The 16,861-nt window shown below is 35.4% G+C and overlaps 1 protein-coding gene and 1 long non-coding RNA gene across 3 annotated transcripts in view; both read left to right on the top strand.

Moving 5' to 3' along the window:
• The window catches only part of LOC109326344 (zinc finger BED domain-containing protein RICESLEEPER 2-like), a 4,488-nt gene extending 4,031 nt beyond the window's left edge, over positions 1-457 (top strand). The window contains exon 3 of the mRNA XM_019559035.1: positions 422-457. Within this exon, the coding sequence (XP_019414580.1) occupies positions 422-457 (36 nt within the window). The remainder of the gene's footprint in view (positions 1-421) is intronic.
• LOC109326291 lies at positions 10,500-12,992 on the top strand. 2 transcript variants are annotated; one of them, XR_002105229.1, is made up of 3 exons: positions 10,500-10,740; positions 11,891-12,037; positions 12,567-12,992. It is a non-coding gene; the product is annotated as an uncharacterized LOC109326291 (long non-coding RNA). The 2 variants fall into 2 exon arrangements; XR_002105228.1 differs by having other exon boundaries at positions 11,891-12,287.

The raw sequence follows: 16,861 nt of genomic DNA, 5'->3' as shown, positions 1-16,861 counted from the left end.
TTTAAAAATTGAAATTTATGACTTAGAAGTTTTATTGTGAACTAATAGTTTAAAACTTTAAGACTATGTTGGTTTCTTCTTTAGAATTTACAAGTTTTAAGCTAAGATGTTATGTTGTTATTGTAATATTGTAGACTTATGTTTGTCATTTTTTTTAAAACACTTTTATCAAGTTTGTTGATTATTTTTGTCTATAAGCTTTAATTATGTACATTTTGGACTGGGAAAACGGGCCAACCCGTCAGCCTGCCAGCCCTACAAAATATGGGTCGGGCTGGTATTTTGAGCCCTTTTAACAATACGGGCCGGGCCGGGCTAGCCCTTATTTTAGCGGGCCAAAGGCGGGCCGGGCCCACATTGCCACCCTACTTACAACACAACTACACTTTCTTAAGTAAAGTTTTAACAAAAATTATAACAGAATTATGCCATAATCTATGGATATACACCCGGTTAGTTCTAAGGAAAGAGAGGTGGGTCGTAAAGACACACTTAAATACCAAGTCTTTCCTTAGACATAACTTTTCTAGACATGTATTTCCACTTTACTAATATTTCAAAGCCAACGGCGAAATTGGAATTCGATTATGAGTTATGAAACTCAAAAAATGGCAAAAACTCGATAAAACAACCCGAAATCGTCTCAGAAACTTTTATTCTCCAAAAATCTTGAAACAAAAGGGCAAGCAATAATATTATAATACAAGACTAAAACTCAACTGAGGTTTAGCCTAAAATGTAATGCCCCAAAATTACTCCAACAATATTGCCCAAAATGGGTAAAAAAAATTTATAATGTAAAACTCTTCATTTACATTTAATTCCTTTTCGGGAAAATCACATTTAGTAATCTAAAATGTGGAAAAGACACCAATAATTCGTGGAATGATCCTTTAATGAAATAAGTGAAAACATATACAAAGGCAAAGTGGAATACATCTTAATCCAATCTGAAATATACACAATAGTCTGGTTCATTCAGAACCTTATAAGTACCCTACACAAATACTCGCCTCAAGGGCAACTAGAAATAGAAATGACCACTAGCGACTAGCTCCGCGGTTAGCGGGTGTACTAGAACACTCGCTGGGTTCCTCCTCCGTCTTAGAATCGAAAGAGAGGTCCACAACCTCAATGGAGTCCTCTATACATACCAATTCCACACAGTCTTCCTCTTCGACTTGTCGCTCCTCTTCCAGGTTGTTGGATGAACCCTGTGACTTTCTTCCTACTCTCGCCTCTGCCTGAAGATCGGGCGACATCAGTATAGCAGCTCTCTTCCTCGGTGGGGAACTGGGCACATCGTCCCTACTCCGTCTCTGAGCAAATGGTCCAACATCAGTGGGTCCGTGAAGGATCACACACTGAATGTATGGCGCAATATGTGCAAATCTCCGAGCAAGCAAGGTGAATGAAGCCTCCAAGTTTTCATGCTGAGAAGGGAAGCGCATCGTAGAGCCGTCACAAACCATCTCTAGCTCTAAGGCACAATAGCTTGTGTAGGTATATCTATGTCCATCACTACTCCATGTCCCCTTCTGGGACTTCGAGAATTGGTAGCTCCGAATCCTCGCCGTACGGTCCATCTGAACGAGAACGCGAACCAAGAACAAGCACAAAGAATAGAAAAGAAGAGAGAGTAAGACATCTAATGAATATAATTCATTGACAGTATGGAATTACACGGAATAACACATCCAGAGCGACACGCATAATATACACAATATAGATCACAAACATAACGCACAATAATGAATGCGGTTATAACTCAGATCATGGGGATTAATATCCATGATCTCAATGTATGAATTTAATGCTTATTGCATCCATCCTTACACCAATATCCTCCCAATATACTATTCGGAAATAACCAAGAGTACAGGTCCCACAACAAGGCGATTTGATCGCACCAAAAATTATTCCTCGCAAGGATATATATATGATCGATCGGTTCCGAAGAATGGTCCTTTTCAGGATGGTGTCGTATCAAACACTTTCTGGGAATCCCTCTCATTGATCTTGATTGCAAAGAGGGGTTGTCAGAGATTGTCTAGTTTGCAAGGTGAGAAATGTCCGATCCAACAGAATACCTCATCCAGGAATACAGGGGACTCGTCTCACCTAGGCTCTCCCTCGAGACTTTGCTGACAAATCACCGCCATCACCATCCCTCTCAACATCGCGGGGCTCATTTGTCTCTCATAAATTTCCTCTCCACTACTTCGTTATTTATAATGAATATGCACACTAACTGAAGTTAGCCGATTAAATATTTTAATTAGTCTCTTAAAATGATCGTCTAATCCTAAGAAATCTCCCAAAGGAATGCTTCTTGTGGAACCCGATCTTACGTTATCACGTAATAAAGGAATAACATCCCTACCACTATGAACCATCATTGAATTACCCTGGACGACCACACAGCCAAGCCTCTTACGGTCAAACGACCTCGTTGCGTGGTATCATATAGTATAGAATAACATCCATACCACTACGAACCATCGCTGAATTATTCTGGACGACCACACGGCCAAGCCTCTTACGGTCAGACGACCTCGCTGTGTGGTATCATATAATATAGGAATAACATCCCTACCACTATGAACCATCGCTGACTTACACTGGACGGCCGCATGGCCAAGCCTCTTACGGTTAAACGACCTCGTTGCGTGGTATCATGTAATCCTTTTTAGGCATAGCCTTGCTCACGACATCCTCGTCGGAATCCTTGTCCACATAAGGCGCAATAACCAAAAGTAACAGTATAAGTTTGTTGATTTGGGCACCGGACTCAATCCTCTGAGCCACGGTCTTTCCCAAGTGTAAAATACACTTCACACCCAAGCTAGGGCTATTGCCTAAGTAATAAATCAATCAAAAGCAGTCACAATTTATGTTTGTCTTTCGCCCAAGTGAGAGATTGTCGCTTAAGCGATCAATTCATCAAAACAAACTCAATTTCCTTCATGGTTCTCGCTCGAGCGAGGGGACTATCGCTCAAGCTAAAAATCCACCAAAAACTGGCCAAAATACCTGTCTGGACTTGCCCGGGCGAAATACGGTCACTTGGGCGCCAAAAACGCCCAAAACGGGCCATTTGGCGCTTGCCTAGGTGAGAAACACTCGCCCGGGCGAAATATGGTCACTCGGGAGCCAAAAACGCCCAAACCAGGCCCTCTCGCACTTGCCTAGGCGAGAAACGCTCGCCCAAGCGAGGCTGGCTCGCCCGAGCGAGGGGTTGCTCACCCAAGCGCTATTTAGAACCATTCTTCTCTATTTCTTCCTCGCCCGGGAGAGGTGGTCCAGTTATCGGGACCATTTTCCTTGCCCTTTTGGGCTACCGGATCGAAACTCTCCGATATTTTTCGATCCCAATGCATTTTAGTATCTCGAGTGGTGTTCCTTCACAGATAACAACCATGAGACTTGATATTTTATACTATCTTAGGGGCATTCAGCCTAAAGAAACATCGTACTTAATCCAGACCCAAAATCATTTGGTTAAGTACGAGCTTCTAACAAAATAGAAATAACTTCCAACTTTTAAGATAGAGGGGAGATCCGGGTGTCATATTCAGACACCACTATGTCACGGTGTATTCTCTCTCACATTGGGTTGTAGCGTGGTTGATTCCCTTTCCGTGAATGGATCGGTTTTCCGACTATGAACGCTTCGAAACTAACACAAAACACAAATCAATGATTTGCGAGTTAAATCGCTTTCCTACTAACATTGAGATAAAAACATCATTTTAATTCATTCTAACACATCCGAGACTTTCATCCATCTGGTCCGAGATTTATAATCCCGAACCATCCTTTATCCTCGAAAGTCTCGTTCTCGATCCCTACCGTGTTCATGATCATTTCAACACCTTTTCACAAGGATTGATCTCATGATCAACATGACATTTCGGTTTAAAATATTTCTTTGATTTCAAAATCATCATCTTTCATCAACATAAATAACATGCATATATTCAAAATACTAAAACAGTCCCATGAACAACAAGATTTCATAGTTTCCAAAACAACAATTTTTAGATTCATGAAAACTCATGTTTCGCGTTCTTGCATATAACAAGAGATAGGAAGGTTTTTTATAAAATTTTGACGGTTAAAAATGTTCGTAACATACGCATAAACATCATACTCGAATATTGAAAACAATGAACGACTACATTTTCTAAAAGATTAAAAACAAAAGGGATGAGGTTTACCTTGAAGTTCTGGAGAGCCAAATGAAGAAGAATGTGGAATGAAATGTCAAGGGTGCTCTAGGTTAAATGGTCTTTTTAAAGGAAATGAATTAGCCTTAGAGAAGCAAGCCAAAGGTTTCAAGAGTAAATGGCTCTTTTAAAGGGATTAAATCAGATTTAAGGCGAATTGAATCTGATTTATGTAGGCAAACCAAGGGTTTCCAAGATTAATGGTGCAATGGGTAAGTGAAGCGTTTACAGAATTTAGTGTAAAGTTGAGTAGTTTCGCTTGCTTGCCACGCAAGTTTCACTCGGGAAAATGAGGTGAATTCTTCGGCGAATCATTCGTGATGAGACCATACCCAAGTATTGGCGGCTAATACTTGGTTGGATATTAAAATCTGCCGATTACAGTTAGAATTTCGAAATGCCAAATTCGGAGTGGAAAAATATTTGGAAATGCGTTTTGGATAAACTTGATGTCTACCCTGACTCGAAATAATATTTTGAAGCAAAAGGTGCAATCGGAATTCGATTCCGAGCTACGGAACTAAAAAACATGTTTTTATGCTCGACAGTAGTCCAAAAACTTTTCATCACATAAATTTACTAAAAGATAGAAATTCACAAAACAAGACTAACACGCAACTACGGTTTAGCCTAATTCACTACTGATTAATTTCTAAAATTAATTTGTTTTTTAAATAAATAATTAATAAAATATATGGAATTTTCACGGTGTTACATAAAACATTACTGATTAATTTCTATAATTAATTCATTAACAACTAATTACTTAATTAAACGTGCTCGGAAAAACATGGTGTTACATGGGTCACCTAGAACATCCAAAAGAACAAGCGAACAATGTAAGGGAACATCATCACCTTGCAACAAAGTCCGAATGCTCGGAGAAATCCCTAGGCGATCGAATACATTTAAGAAGGAGTGACCCCCATGTGGTTCAGCAAGACCACATACCATCCGTCCAAAGGTATTTGGAGCACGATCTTCCAGATATAGTATTCATACAAATAGAAGCTATATTTGTCCCCCCGATCCATATAGAGATCCTAGCAAACCCGCTCTTCATAAGATGAGGCTTGCAATTGAGTGTAATTCGACACACGTGCCAACACAACAACCCTGGGTGTCACATCCTCCAAGAAGTAGTTAGTGGTGCCCAGTGTTGGGTACGAGTAAGGTAAATCACACCTAGGGGGTGAATATGTGTAGCAGATCACTAGTCCTGCTTTTCCGATTAATGCGTAAAACATAACACTGTTGGAGTTAATTGATTATGATCAGTGTTAGTCATTTATGCATAGTTTGATTAATCCATTATATACAATTTTAATAAATTATACTATATCTTGGTATCCTTGATAAACAGATTTCTTGCAATGCAAACAATGATGATTAACAATATTTATTGCCCTAAATTGATTCTTGATTTTACACAGATCATTAACACTTAGCACAAATCACAGAATTCAATCAAATCAGAAATCAATAAAGATTGAAATATAAAAGAGATAGGAAAAGAGAAACTGCTCAAGGATTTTTATCCTGATTCATTTGCGGGTCCACTTGTAAACTACATCTAGGCCTCCCATTCTGATCTTGGGAGATTTTTCTTCACTTTGGTAATTATATGTTCTTTTACAAACAAACTTCCAATACAAGCAATAAGACACTCCCTTCTTAGAACTGATGAGCCCATCACTCCGGTTTGACTATTGAGCTCGCCTACTCGGATACCCACACCTTTCGCGACTCTAGCCCCAACCTTCGTTTAGCTTGAACCAAGACATATTTCCCTCGTGAAGACAACTACCTAATCGCAGCCAAAATTTTCTCAATCTCTTTGAATAACAAGGTTTTTCTGAGTTATTGTGCATATTTAATGTGCAAATATAACATTTACACTCAACTCTAAAACCCTATGTAAAACCCTCACAAGAAGTCTAAACTAGATGTGCTGATATGCAATGGTTTTACAAATGTATAACATTGATGCACTTTAGAAAAGATTTTCCCTCCCTTTTCTCTCTAGAAAACAACGCAAGATTTCACTTTCATTCGCTCAAAGAATAAGCAAGATGCTATGAAGTTTCTGTAGTGAGAATCTTGGTTTTCTTTCTCTCAATGAAAATTTTGAATCTAATTCGTAATGCACATGACTTGAAAAAAAACAACTTTTATATGAAACTGATTTTAATTGATGTTAATCAATTATTCACTTACTTAATTGATTAATGTGTTTATGCAAAATAGTTTTTCTCTTAAGGATTAATCGATTATCAACCTCTTTAATCGATTAATAAGCCAGAAATCATAGGAAGTTAGCCATTGTAACTCATTTTAATCAATTACACCAATCCTTAATCAATGAACGAATTCAACAAGACATAATCAATTATAAATCATTATAGTCGATTAATATGTATGAAAATATTTTTCATTAATGCATGGTAAACACTCTATATGATGAAAGAATATACAACACATGAGTTTGAAATAGATGATACTTTTATGCACAAAAACCATGTATGGTTAATGTTAATGTGTGATTCTACTTATCATATGAATTTCATTTTAAACTCTTGTGAGACTTTCACCTAAGGTTTACATAATCTAGACTCAAAACTAGGCAACCGTCTTAGGACTTCTAGAATAATAAAATAATTCTAAGTCTATGACGATGACCTTGAGTCTTTGGCATGTTGTTTGTTGTGATGTCCACATCTTCAAAATTCCATTTAACTCATTGTCTTCATAAAAAATAAGTAGGTCAATCATAACGACAACCTTTGACTATTTTCCATTTCACACAACACTTCCCGATAAACCCACCAGTAGCGCGAGTCAAAGCTGTCAAAACCCTCGGGAATCGGAAACCTATCCACCCTTCCAATGTACGTTCACGACATTAGCAACCTGTTACTAGAAGAAGCATCAGGCTCTGAACTGGATTCCCTAACCATGACCGAACGCCACTTCTCTTGATAAACTGCCTAGTCCATCCCTACGACCCCTCTTTCTACCAATCTCCCCCTCCAACGGGCCAGCGGGGTCGAGAGTGTCAAATCGCCCGTCCCTCTCTAGGCAAGCCAATCCCTGGAACGAGATGATTGTGGGACAAAGTTGGGTGGAGGTCCGGACAAGACCTCCACCTCATCGGAACTAGATTCTAGGTTGGTAATGAAGACCATTATTATGAAAGAAGAAAGGAAAAGAAGTTACCTAGAAAGAAGTTTGAAAATATTTGATATGAGACAAGAAGACGAGGTTGATCGGAAGCAACGTTAGGCTCAATAGCAGAAAATTTTGAAAGCAAAATGAAGAAAATGAATGAGAAGCCTCCCTATTTATAGACGAAGCTGGGCCAAGGCCACCCCTCACGGCCCAACTTAAAATGCATCCTACCCGTTCAAAGGGCACTTAAGTGTGATACAATGACGACCTAGGAACCAAGACAAAAAATGGCTAGAAACGAACCAATTAACCATACTTGAGTACTCTACGCCAAAATATGGTCTGATAACCAAAGAACATTAATGATGACCAGACATGTGTCACACAACCCAAAAGACTAACGACACCATACCACCAATGCACCTAGAGTCTACCATCATGCTCGCCTACCGATCATACTACTAGAGTAGGGACAACTGTTCCATCTCGGTCATCCCGACGTCTTGGGTGCCCGGGTAGCCTCCCCTCTAACCGAGCAATGACCGAATATAAACAATTAAAAAGCTTGGCTAGAGTCATCCCCCTTTAGACCAGACCTCCCATGTCGGGGTCATGATCAGTCCTTGTCTAACATGCTACCAACAACGCACTATCTCGCCACCTGCAATGCCACCTACCCACTGCCAACACGACAAGGACACACTGCAATACAACTACCAAACCTGCCACAAGCTACAAGTCAACTATGCATAGAGTACGATCTTTCCAAAGCTTCCTAACATGGGAAAAGCAGCTCCCGACAAGCCAGGATGGTCGGCTATGTCAATAGTACCCTCTATGGCCACATCATCCAATTCAACCACTATAAATAGGGCTCTCCCCCAATAGGAAGTATCACTTAGAACTCATCACATGTCATTATTATCCTCTTCTTCTCATATCTCATTTATTACTCCTGAGCATTGCCTCTCTAGTCTTACTGACTTGATCATTGAAGAAAATTTTCAGGTATCTCCACCAGCAGGTCCAAGTCAACCTTCATCCAGATTCTAGAAATGCTCTTGCCTGGATACTCAAGATCTCATACCCGGACTTCTAGTCCGACCATACCGTTCATTCAAAAAAGAACATTGATAAAACACAAAAGGGGCAACCCAAGATCATGGAGTTACAAACCTCTTAGACCACTCTAATATAGTCATTATGCATAAGCCACATTTTGTGAAACTTGAAGGAAGATGGATGGGTTAAGGCAAACTTTTGAGAGGACAAACGTAAAGGAAAATAATCAGAGTAGATTCTAGTAATAGTGCAGTGAGAAGTGGAGTCACAAATAGAGATGACAATGGTACCTGGGCACGTGGATACCCACAGATAATACTTACAACGAGGTGGGTCTAGGTCTGCGATTTTGGATCTGTGGGTAATTGACACCTGAAATTTTGGTCCCTCATCTTTTTTGTGACTACCACTTTAGTCCCTAAAAAATTTTAAGTTACATTTTCGTCCCCAACAAATTCAACATTGAGTCATGTTAGTCATTCCGTCATCTCGGCTGCGTTAACTGTAACAGATTTGCTCGTTTGACTCATTAAGTGTTCACGTGATATCTGCTAGATGGTCCTACGTGTACAAGTTGCCATGTCATTAAGAGAAAAAAAAATTTATCTTTTTCCCTCACAAAACGACGCCGTTTTTTAATATAAAATGTTTACATTAAAAAATAAAATTTGTAAAAAAATCTAATACAAATTTTTAATAAAATACATTTTTTTTATAATTTTTTTAAAAATAAAATCACCTCTTCATCTTTTTCATCACATCTTCTCCATAATCTCATCTAAATCCTCCACCTTGTTAACATCTTCATCTCTTTTTTTTCTCACCTTACATTTATTTATTCTTGCTTTTGCAAACTGGAATAGAATAGTTATAAGCATCAGGAAACCATAAGGACCCTTCACATAAGAAACCCCAAAAAAACGAATAAAAACAGTGTTGAATCATGACTCAACCAATGTACAAGTGCATTTTAAGATCAATGACTGGTCTTACATACATGCATTTATCTAAGAAATAATAAAAATAAAGAGAGAGAAAAGGAATATGTACCTTCCGATCCAGAATGAAAGAGAAACACCAAGAATCTTTGCAGAAAAGACCATAAGAATAGCATTGAAGAAGCCAAAGAGAAGAGAAGCTGCAACTTCTAGAAAAAATAGCAGAGGGAAGACATAAAGCAATAGAGAAAGTATGAATTGCTCAAGCAATAGTTATTGTCGCGCCCTGATTTTTAGTTGCACGACTTTGTTTAGAGTCGCCATTATATTTTATAGTTAAAAATGTAGAAAAATCTTTAAGGCTCAATTACCTTGGGCTTTTGGATTTTTGATATCCAGGTTCGGAGTCAGATACGAGGTAGGGAAGGTATTAGCACCCTACCCACCCGTCTTAAACAATACCATTCATTAAAATATATGACTTTATTATTATTATTTATTAAATTGTCTGATTAATTAGTTACTTATTATGAAAAAAATATTTATTTTTATTATTGAGCTTGACAATATTGACTTTGGTCCTACGTACCCCTATTAAGGATGATTAAGGCTTACGTAGTTCTTTCAGTAGAAAAATGTTTATTGGTTGAGGGTATTTTAATTAAAGAAAATATATTTTTAGTCAAAAATATTCATTTTCTAAGTTTTGTTTATTAAAAGAAAAGTTTTTGTTTGGTTAAATTTTGTTATTTTAATTTAAAAAATAAAGTTTAATCGATTTTGAGATTTAATCGATTGAAAAGAAGCGGCGTAGCGCGACCTTTCGAAGATGATTTGAGAAAAAAGATACCTAAGGGCGACCTTCTCTCCATCTTTGATTAACTCCCAAAATTATTCAAAAGCATTTATAAAAAATTTCATGTGATTCTATTAATAATCTTTTTTGTCAAAGTAAAATGTTCTAATTATTGTTATTATTGGTAGTTATTATCTTTTACGGACGTTGGTTCAAGTGGTATAAAAACATGCATTAGAAGTATTTGTTAACAAAAACAAAATAAAGTCACGTGAAAGGGGTTACCCCCATTATCTTCATATTAAATCAAAGAAAGGGAACTAAATCCCTAATCCCTTCTATTCCAGCGATGGTGACCAACGGCAGTGAGAGGCGGCGACGGTGAGTTCTTCTCCAGCGGAGGTGAGGCTCGTGATGGTGGCTCGAAGAATGGACAATCATCTTCTCCATCCCTTCCTCTCCAGTGATGGCTTCGATTGATGAAGGTGGCAGCCACGGTGGGAACCACCGTTTATCACGGTGGCTTGAGGCGAGGAGAACCTGTAAGGTATCGTATCCCCCTTTTGTTTTCTTTTATGATTTCTTCGTTCTCACGGTGGTCACCGAGGCAAGATAGGGATTCGGAATCCTCATCAACATAATGGGTCTCGTGAATAACCCTACTCCTTTTCTATTTAATCCTTTTTGCTTGAAATTGGATGATTAAGCGTAACTAATTTCGGCAAGCATTTACCCCGAAATTATATTATCATGTTATACTATCTATTTCCTGTTTATGGATATTTATCCCCGTTGAAGCCGAGTGGATATAACGATATTTTTATGTTTGAATTTGATATGTTAGCCGTTTTTCAGCAAAGTTCTGAGTTTATTTCATGGTTATAGGCTTATATGGATGAGATACACAAAATAAAATCATTAAGATCTATTAAAAAGAATGACGAACCTGTAACGCATAATGTTTTTCTTTTGTTTTGGTCCTGCCTCGTTTTCTTTGAGCCTCCTCCTTGATGTATATGATGGTCTGCGAATACGTACAAGTTGCCTTTGCTCTGTTGTTTATCTGTGTTGCATAAGATATGCCGATTCTGGATCCTCTCCCTCTGTGTGTGGTTGCTTGCTCCTTTTATAGAGCCATGTGGCTCTTCTGTGGTCTTGTAAAATCTCTTCAGTTACAAAATGCATAACTTTCAACTGATTGCTTCTTATTGTTGCATATGTAACTGAAATGATAATTAGATTGTCCTTATGATGTCTGTGACTGTGTGTATATATAACTGAAGGGAGATATGCCACTAGTAGTGATTTCTGCTTGCATCTCTCTATGGTCGTCTGAAATACTCACGGTTGTTTGCATTTTTCCTAATATCATTTCATAAATGCCTTATAATGTCATGTTTGATCTTTGGTTTACTGATTTAATGCATTAAAGCTATCATTCGGTAACTGGAACAACACCACATCTGTTTTGCATCTATTGATATCCCTTTTTACCATCCACGGCTGGTTTTTATTGGATTAATCCCATAAGTGCTCTGATGTTTAGATGCTTGCCTTTCTGGTGATTCTGATTGCTTTTGGTGGCTTATTATTGCTCTAATTGTAACATCTAAATTAAGGATGATAGACCAATCATTGTAGGCCTTTAATTTCCATAACAACCATCACTAATATTTTGCAACGGTTATCAATTGCAGGGTTCCCACAGAGGCTCAATTCTTAAGCTTGCGAATATAGATGAATCATGGATAATATGTGATAATAACAAAGTGAAGACGCGAGACATTGCCTTTTATTTTAACCCTTTGTCTCTAGCTGTTTGGTGAAATGGTCATGAAAAACAGGTTTGTGAAAATCCAATCTGAAATAATCACTATTGTGTTCGTGTAAACACGTTGTTGTTTCCGCTTAGGATAAGTTTTTGATGTCTCTTAATTTTAAGGTATTGCTACTAGTTCCTTTTTGTCATCTTGAATAAGCCACTAACCCAAATCATCATTATTGCCGATTCATCGCATGCAAGGGGTTTGGTTCAGAATGCCTCATCATGGAAATTTGATAATTTGCTAAAATACTTGCTGATATATTTGATAGGTAAGTATGTATGATTTGCTATTCATGAACACATGATGAATAAGATGCGTTTTGTTTTATTTCTAAATGCTTGAACAGGATGAACATGGTACTTGCAAGTATATCTGCTGCTCCTAATCTTTAAATGTTATCTTTCTTTTCGGTTCCTTCTCCTTTGTATATGTGTGTTGATCCTCTCTTTCCATCACTGCTTGCTCCTTATTGATAAATCTGTGTGTTTTCTTTTTGCTATGTTGTGTTGACAATAATAACAAAAAGTGATGTCTTGTTTTGGTTTAGGTTCGACAAAAGGAGCTTCTGGAGTTCCAGCTCAAAATTGTTCAACAAAGACAAAATCCTCTTGATGGGTCCTTGCTCATGCTCTTATTTTTCATGGCATCCAGGGACTGCGTTTGTTCATCTCAATGCCATGGCACTTGCTTTTTTATTTTTTTTTCGCGTGTGCATGAAGTGGATTTGTTGTCCCAGGTGAAAGACCAGAAGCTTGAAGAATCATGCAGCCTGAGTTTGATGCACACGACTATATCTATTTTGTTATAATCAAACTTTTCTCTATTATTGTAACATCTTTAAAGAGCTTTTGATATATTCTTTTGGGTAGTTTCATTCCAATGATTACAATTGGTATTTGATTATGGACTGTCTGTAACAAAATATTTTCATGTTCAGGTAGAATTTTTCATACATGATGGATTTGACAAGAGATACCAGGTCTAACGATCATTGTAGCTAGCAGGGTGTGTAAGATCTGACAAAATAAGTTTATAATCCGAAAATTAAATATAACCGGTTATGCATATTAACAATAACAGAATCTCGAAAACGTTTACAATTCCGGTGTGTACTTTAAGATGTTATATGTCCTTGATTATGATAACAATCCCAATGAAAAGTTTATTAAGTTAATCGAATTGAATTGGTAAAAATGTTTCTAATTGTTAGTTACGAACTAGACATTCACAAAACAAATCCAATTGGTCCTGAAATACTTCACAAATATGTTTGTTCCGAACTTGTTGTTTTGAAACTTTCATACACTTTAATGTTTTAATCAAGTTGGACAAAAGTGAGTGTTCATAGTTATCATTTTATATATTAAAATAAACTTGTACATTTGTTGAGTCATGATTCATGTCTCCATTTGGTTTTTTTTTGGGTTTCTTGTGTGAAGGGTTCTTATGATTTCTCGCTATTATTGCTTGTAATTATTCCATTCCACTTTACGAAAAGAAGAATAAATAAATATGAGGTGAGAAAGAAAGAGATAAATAGGTTGATAAGGTGGAGGATTTGGATGAGATTATGGAGAATATGTGGTGAAGAAGACGAGAAGAATATTTTATTTTTAAAAAAATAAAAAAAGTATTTTATTAAAAAATTTATAATAAAAACTTTAAAAAATTATTTTTTAATTTAAAAAAATTATTTTAAAAAATGATGGCGATTTGGGAGGATGAAAAAAAAAAACTTTTGCTCGATTGCAGGACAACTTGTACACGTAGGACCATGTAAGAGATGTCACATTAACACTTAACGTGTCACATGAATAAATCTGTTACAGATAACGGAGTCGAAATGATGGAATGACTAACGTGACTCGATGTTGAATTTGTTGGAGATGAAAATGTCACTTCAAATTTTTTAGGGACTAAGTTGGTAATCACGAAAAAGATGAGAGACCAAAATGGACAGTTACTCTATAATATAATGTTAATCATAATTGTAATTTATATTGTTAATTCATTATTGTAATATCATATTAATTCATAAATGTGATTGTTATGTTATTAATCAGGATGTTATGTTGTTAAGTAATAATGTGAGGTTATATTGTTAAACATTGATGTTATGTTGTTAATTCATATGTACGATGTAATGTTATGTTAATCAAAGAGTTCTTTGGAAATAAAATTTCCATCCTCATATTGAAGTTGTTTTTCATGCTTGCCTCAATAATATATAAGATATAAACAACAATTGCATATATTACTTGCAATTATTTTTCATATTTTTGAATGTGTGGGTCCCCATATCTGCTTAATACTTCAGGACCCGCTGATAGTAAACCCAACGAGTATCAGCACAAGTCTGGGGTGAGTATTGATCCAAAAAATAAAGCAATATAACGGGTTCAGATAATACACTATCTGAATCCATCCAGATCTATTGTCATCCCTAATCCTAGATGTTAAGAATTTACTTTGATTTTAAGCAATGTCCTATTCTAATTGGATAATCAATCCCCAATGTCTTAAGAATTTATTTTGATAATACTCCTTTTTTAACCACAACTCCTTGAACTTTTGTAAATTCTGGTTTACATCCTTTTATTATTCTTGTAACTTTGATTCTTATCTAATAATATTAGATGAGAAACATAAAAAAAAATTTAACTATCAATATGGTACTTTCATTATCAACCATGCATGATGTTCAGCAATTCATTGGCTTTTTTATTTCTAAATCATGAATGCTTAAAACGGATATAAAACCTTAAAATATAATGGAAAAAGAAGAAGTGTTTAACTTGCTGTAACAAATGTTTTAAAAATTAAATCGATCATTGAATACATTGGTTTATGGTTCAATTCTGATCCAATTAATTTTAACTATATAAATATGAATGTCGTTAAGCAAATGTTCAGTGTCATTTTTCACAACTTTAATTTTGTTAACATATGTTTCGTTGCCTTGTGTTGGATGGTGTTACTATTCATATGCTGGATTTCACTGCTAATAATAGGTTGGTGGATTATTTTGTTTTGGAAGAACTAAATGATGTTCATTATACTTGTGATAAAATAGTGATGCCTTTTTTATATCCTAGTTTGCTTTCCTTTTTCGTCGATTTGAAACATAAAATGTAGGAGGTAGTCTATAACTAACAAATGTTTTGTATGGAATGGAAAAAAGAAGAGATAAAATGTATGTATTTTATATATTATCATTATATTATTTACTATTTATTTTTTATTATTATTAACTCTTCAAAAATAATACAAATGAATAGTGGATGATATATTGACTGTATATAAATTTATATATTGACGGTACACAAATAATACATTAAAAAAAAGAATATATTTTCTTTTAATATAATAATTAAGAAGGATATATTTGTCTTTTTAACAAATTGTTACTTTGTTAATTTTCTATCCAATCAAATGAAAACAGAGAAAACTAAACCATTTGCTTACCAAGATTTTCCCATTTTTGTTTCATACAAAACAATCAAGAAATTTACCCATTTTCCACCTTTTTCTTTCTCGCTTCCCATTTTCTTTTCTTAAACTACACAACAAGAAACTGCAAATAGAAACAAATAGTACTCATTCTTCATCTAGAGTAGCAAAAATAATTAACTTTTTTATTGCAAACATTTCAAAATTTCTTATAAACTATTTTGCATAATCAACCCTTATGTTCTTATTAATTTTTTCTACATCGTCGACGTCATTTATACCTTTCTTTTTATCTTTCTCTCTCCTTTACTTTACATTATCAATCAATTTCTCTATTCTCTTCACATCTCTTCTCCTTATACACCTCAAAAAGTGGTACCAAAGTATCATTTCTCTTTTGAGAAGGCATTGAATAATTCAACATAATATACAAGAAAACATTATTTATCAAATTTCATATTATTTTTAAGCCAATATAGACTTTTGCACTTACGAATCATAACATTCACTAACCCAATATCCTGATTTACACACCCATATTGGGACCTTGCACAATAATTTCGCACAAACCTCAAGACAATCATGAGTTGTAGTCTGTTTGCAAGTTGAATTTTGGAGGGGAATGAAGGAAAAATGAATGCTTCAGGGTCATGAAATACATTTGTAAGATAGCTCTGAATTTTCTCTTTCATTTCATTTCCCTCCAAAATCCAACTTGCAAACAAATCTTTAGTTGGTTGCATTTCCAAACCTGAAAATAATAAAACATAAAGACCTTAAAATTATATTCTTTATTCAAAATACATTTTCTCCAAGTTAATTCTAACTTCGATCATTGAACATAAGTTTTTATATTAATTAATTTTTAGATGAAATGAAAATCATAACAATCATTATACTTTTATGTGGTAATTTTTATAACAATCGAGATATTCTTCTTTTATAATGAAGAAAACCTATGAATTTTAGACAGATTACAGAACAAATAAGAAGGAAAGAGGAATACCAATGGCAAATAGGAACAAGAACATAATGAGAGCCAATTGAATTGAAGCTTTTGCAGTATTGTCACTGTTTTGATGGAGCTAAATACTCGGTATAAGATATCTAAGTTGTTTTATTTGTCTCAATTTCGTACTTGAGTCCTTGGTAGGCACCAAATTTATAGTGTCACTTATGTAAAGACTTTTTTAATGAAAAATATAAAAAATAATGATATATTATCTTACTAAATCTTCATATGAATCATCCTACCTATAATAAAGTGACACAAGTTATTTATAAATCGATCATTAATAAACAAAATATCACTTTATAATATATGTTATTTTCTTATAGATATGAGAATTAGTAGAATAATTTAGTATGATGATATATCGTTTTCAATAAAAT

The sequence above is a fragment of the Lupinus angustifolius genome, chromosome LG14 (assembly GCF_001865875.1).
Source record: "Lupinus angustifolius cultivar Tanjil chromosome LG14, LupAngTanjil_v1.0, whole genome shotgun sequence".
Classification (NCBI taxonomy): domain Eukaryota; kingdom Viridiplantae; phylum Streptophyta; class Magnoliopsida; order Fabales; family Fabaceae; genus Lupinus; species Lupinus angustifolius.
The sequence above is the reverse complement of the archived record's forward strand: the minus strand, read 5'-3'. Positions and strand labels throughout refer to the sequence as shown.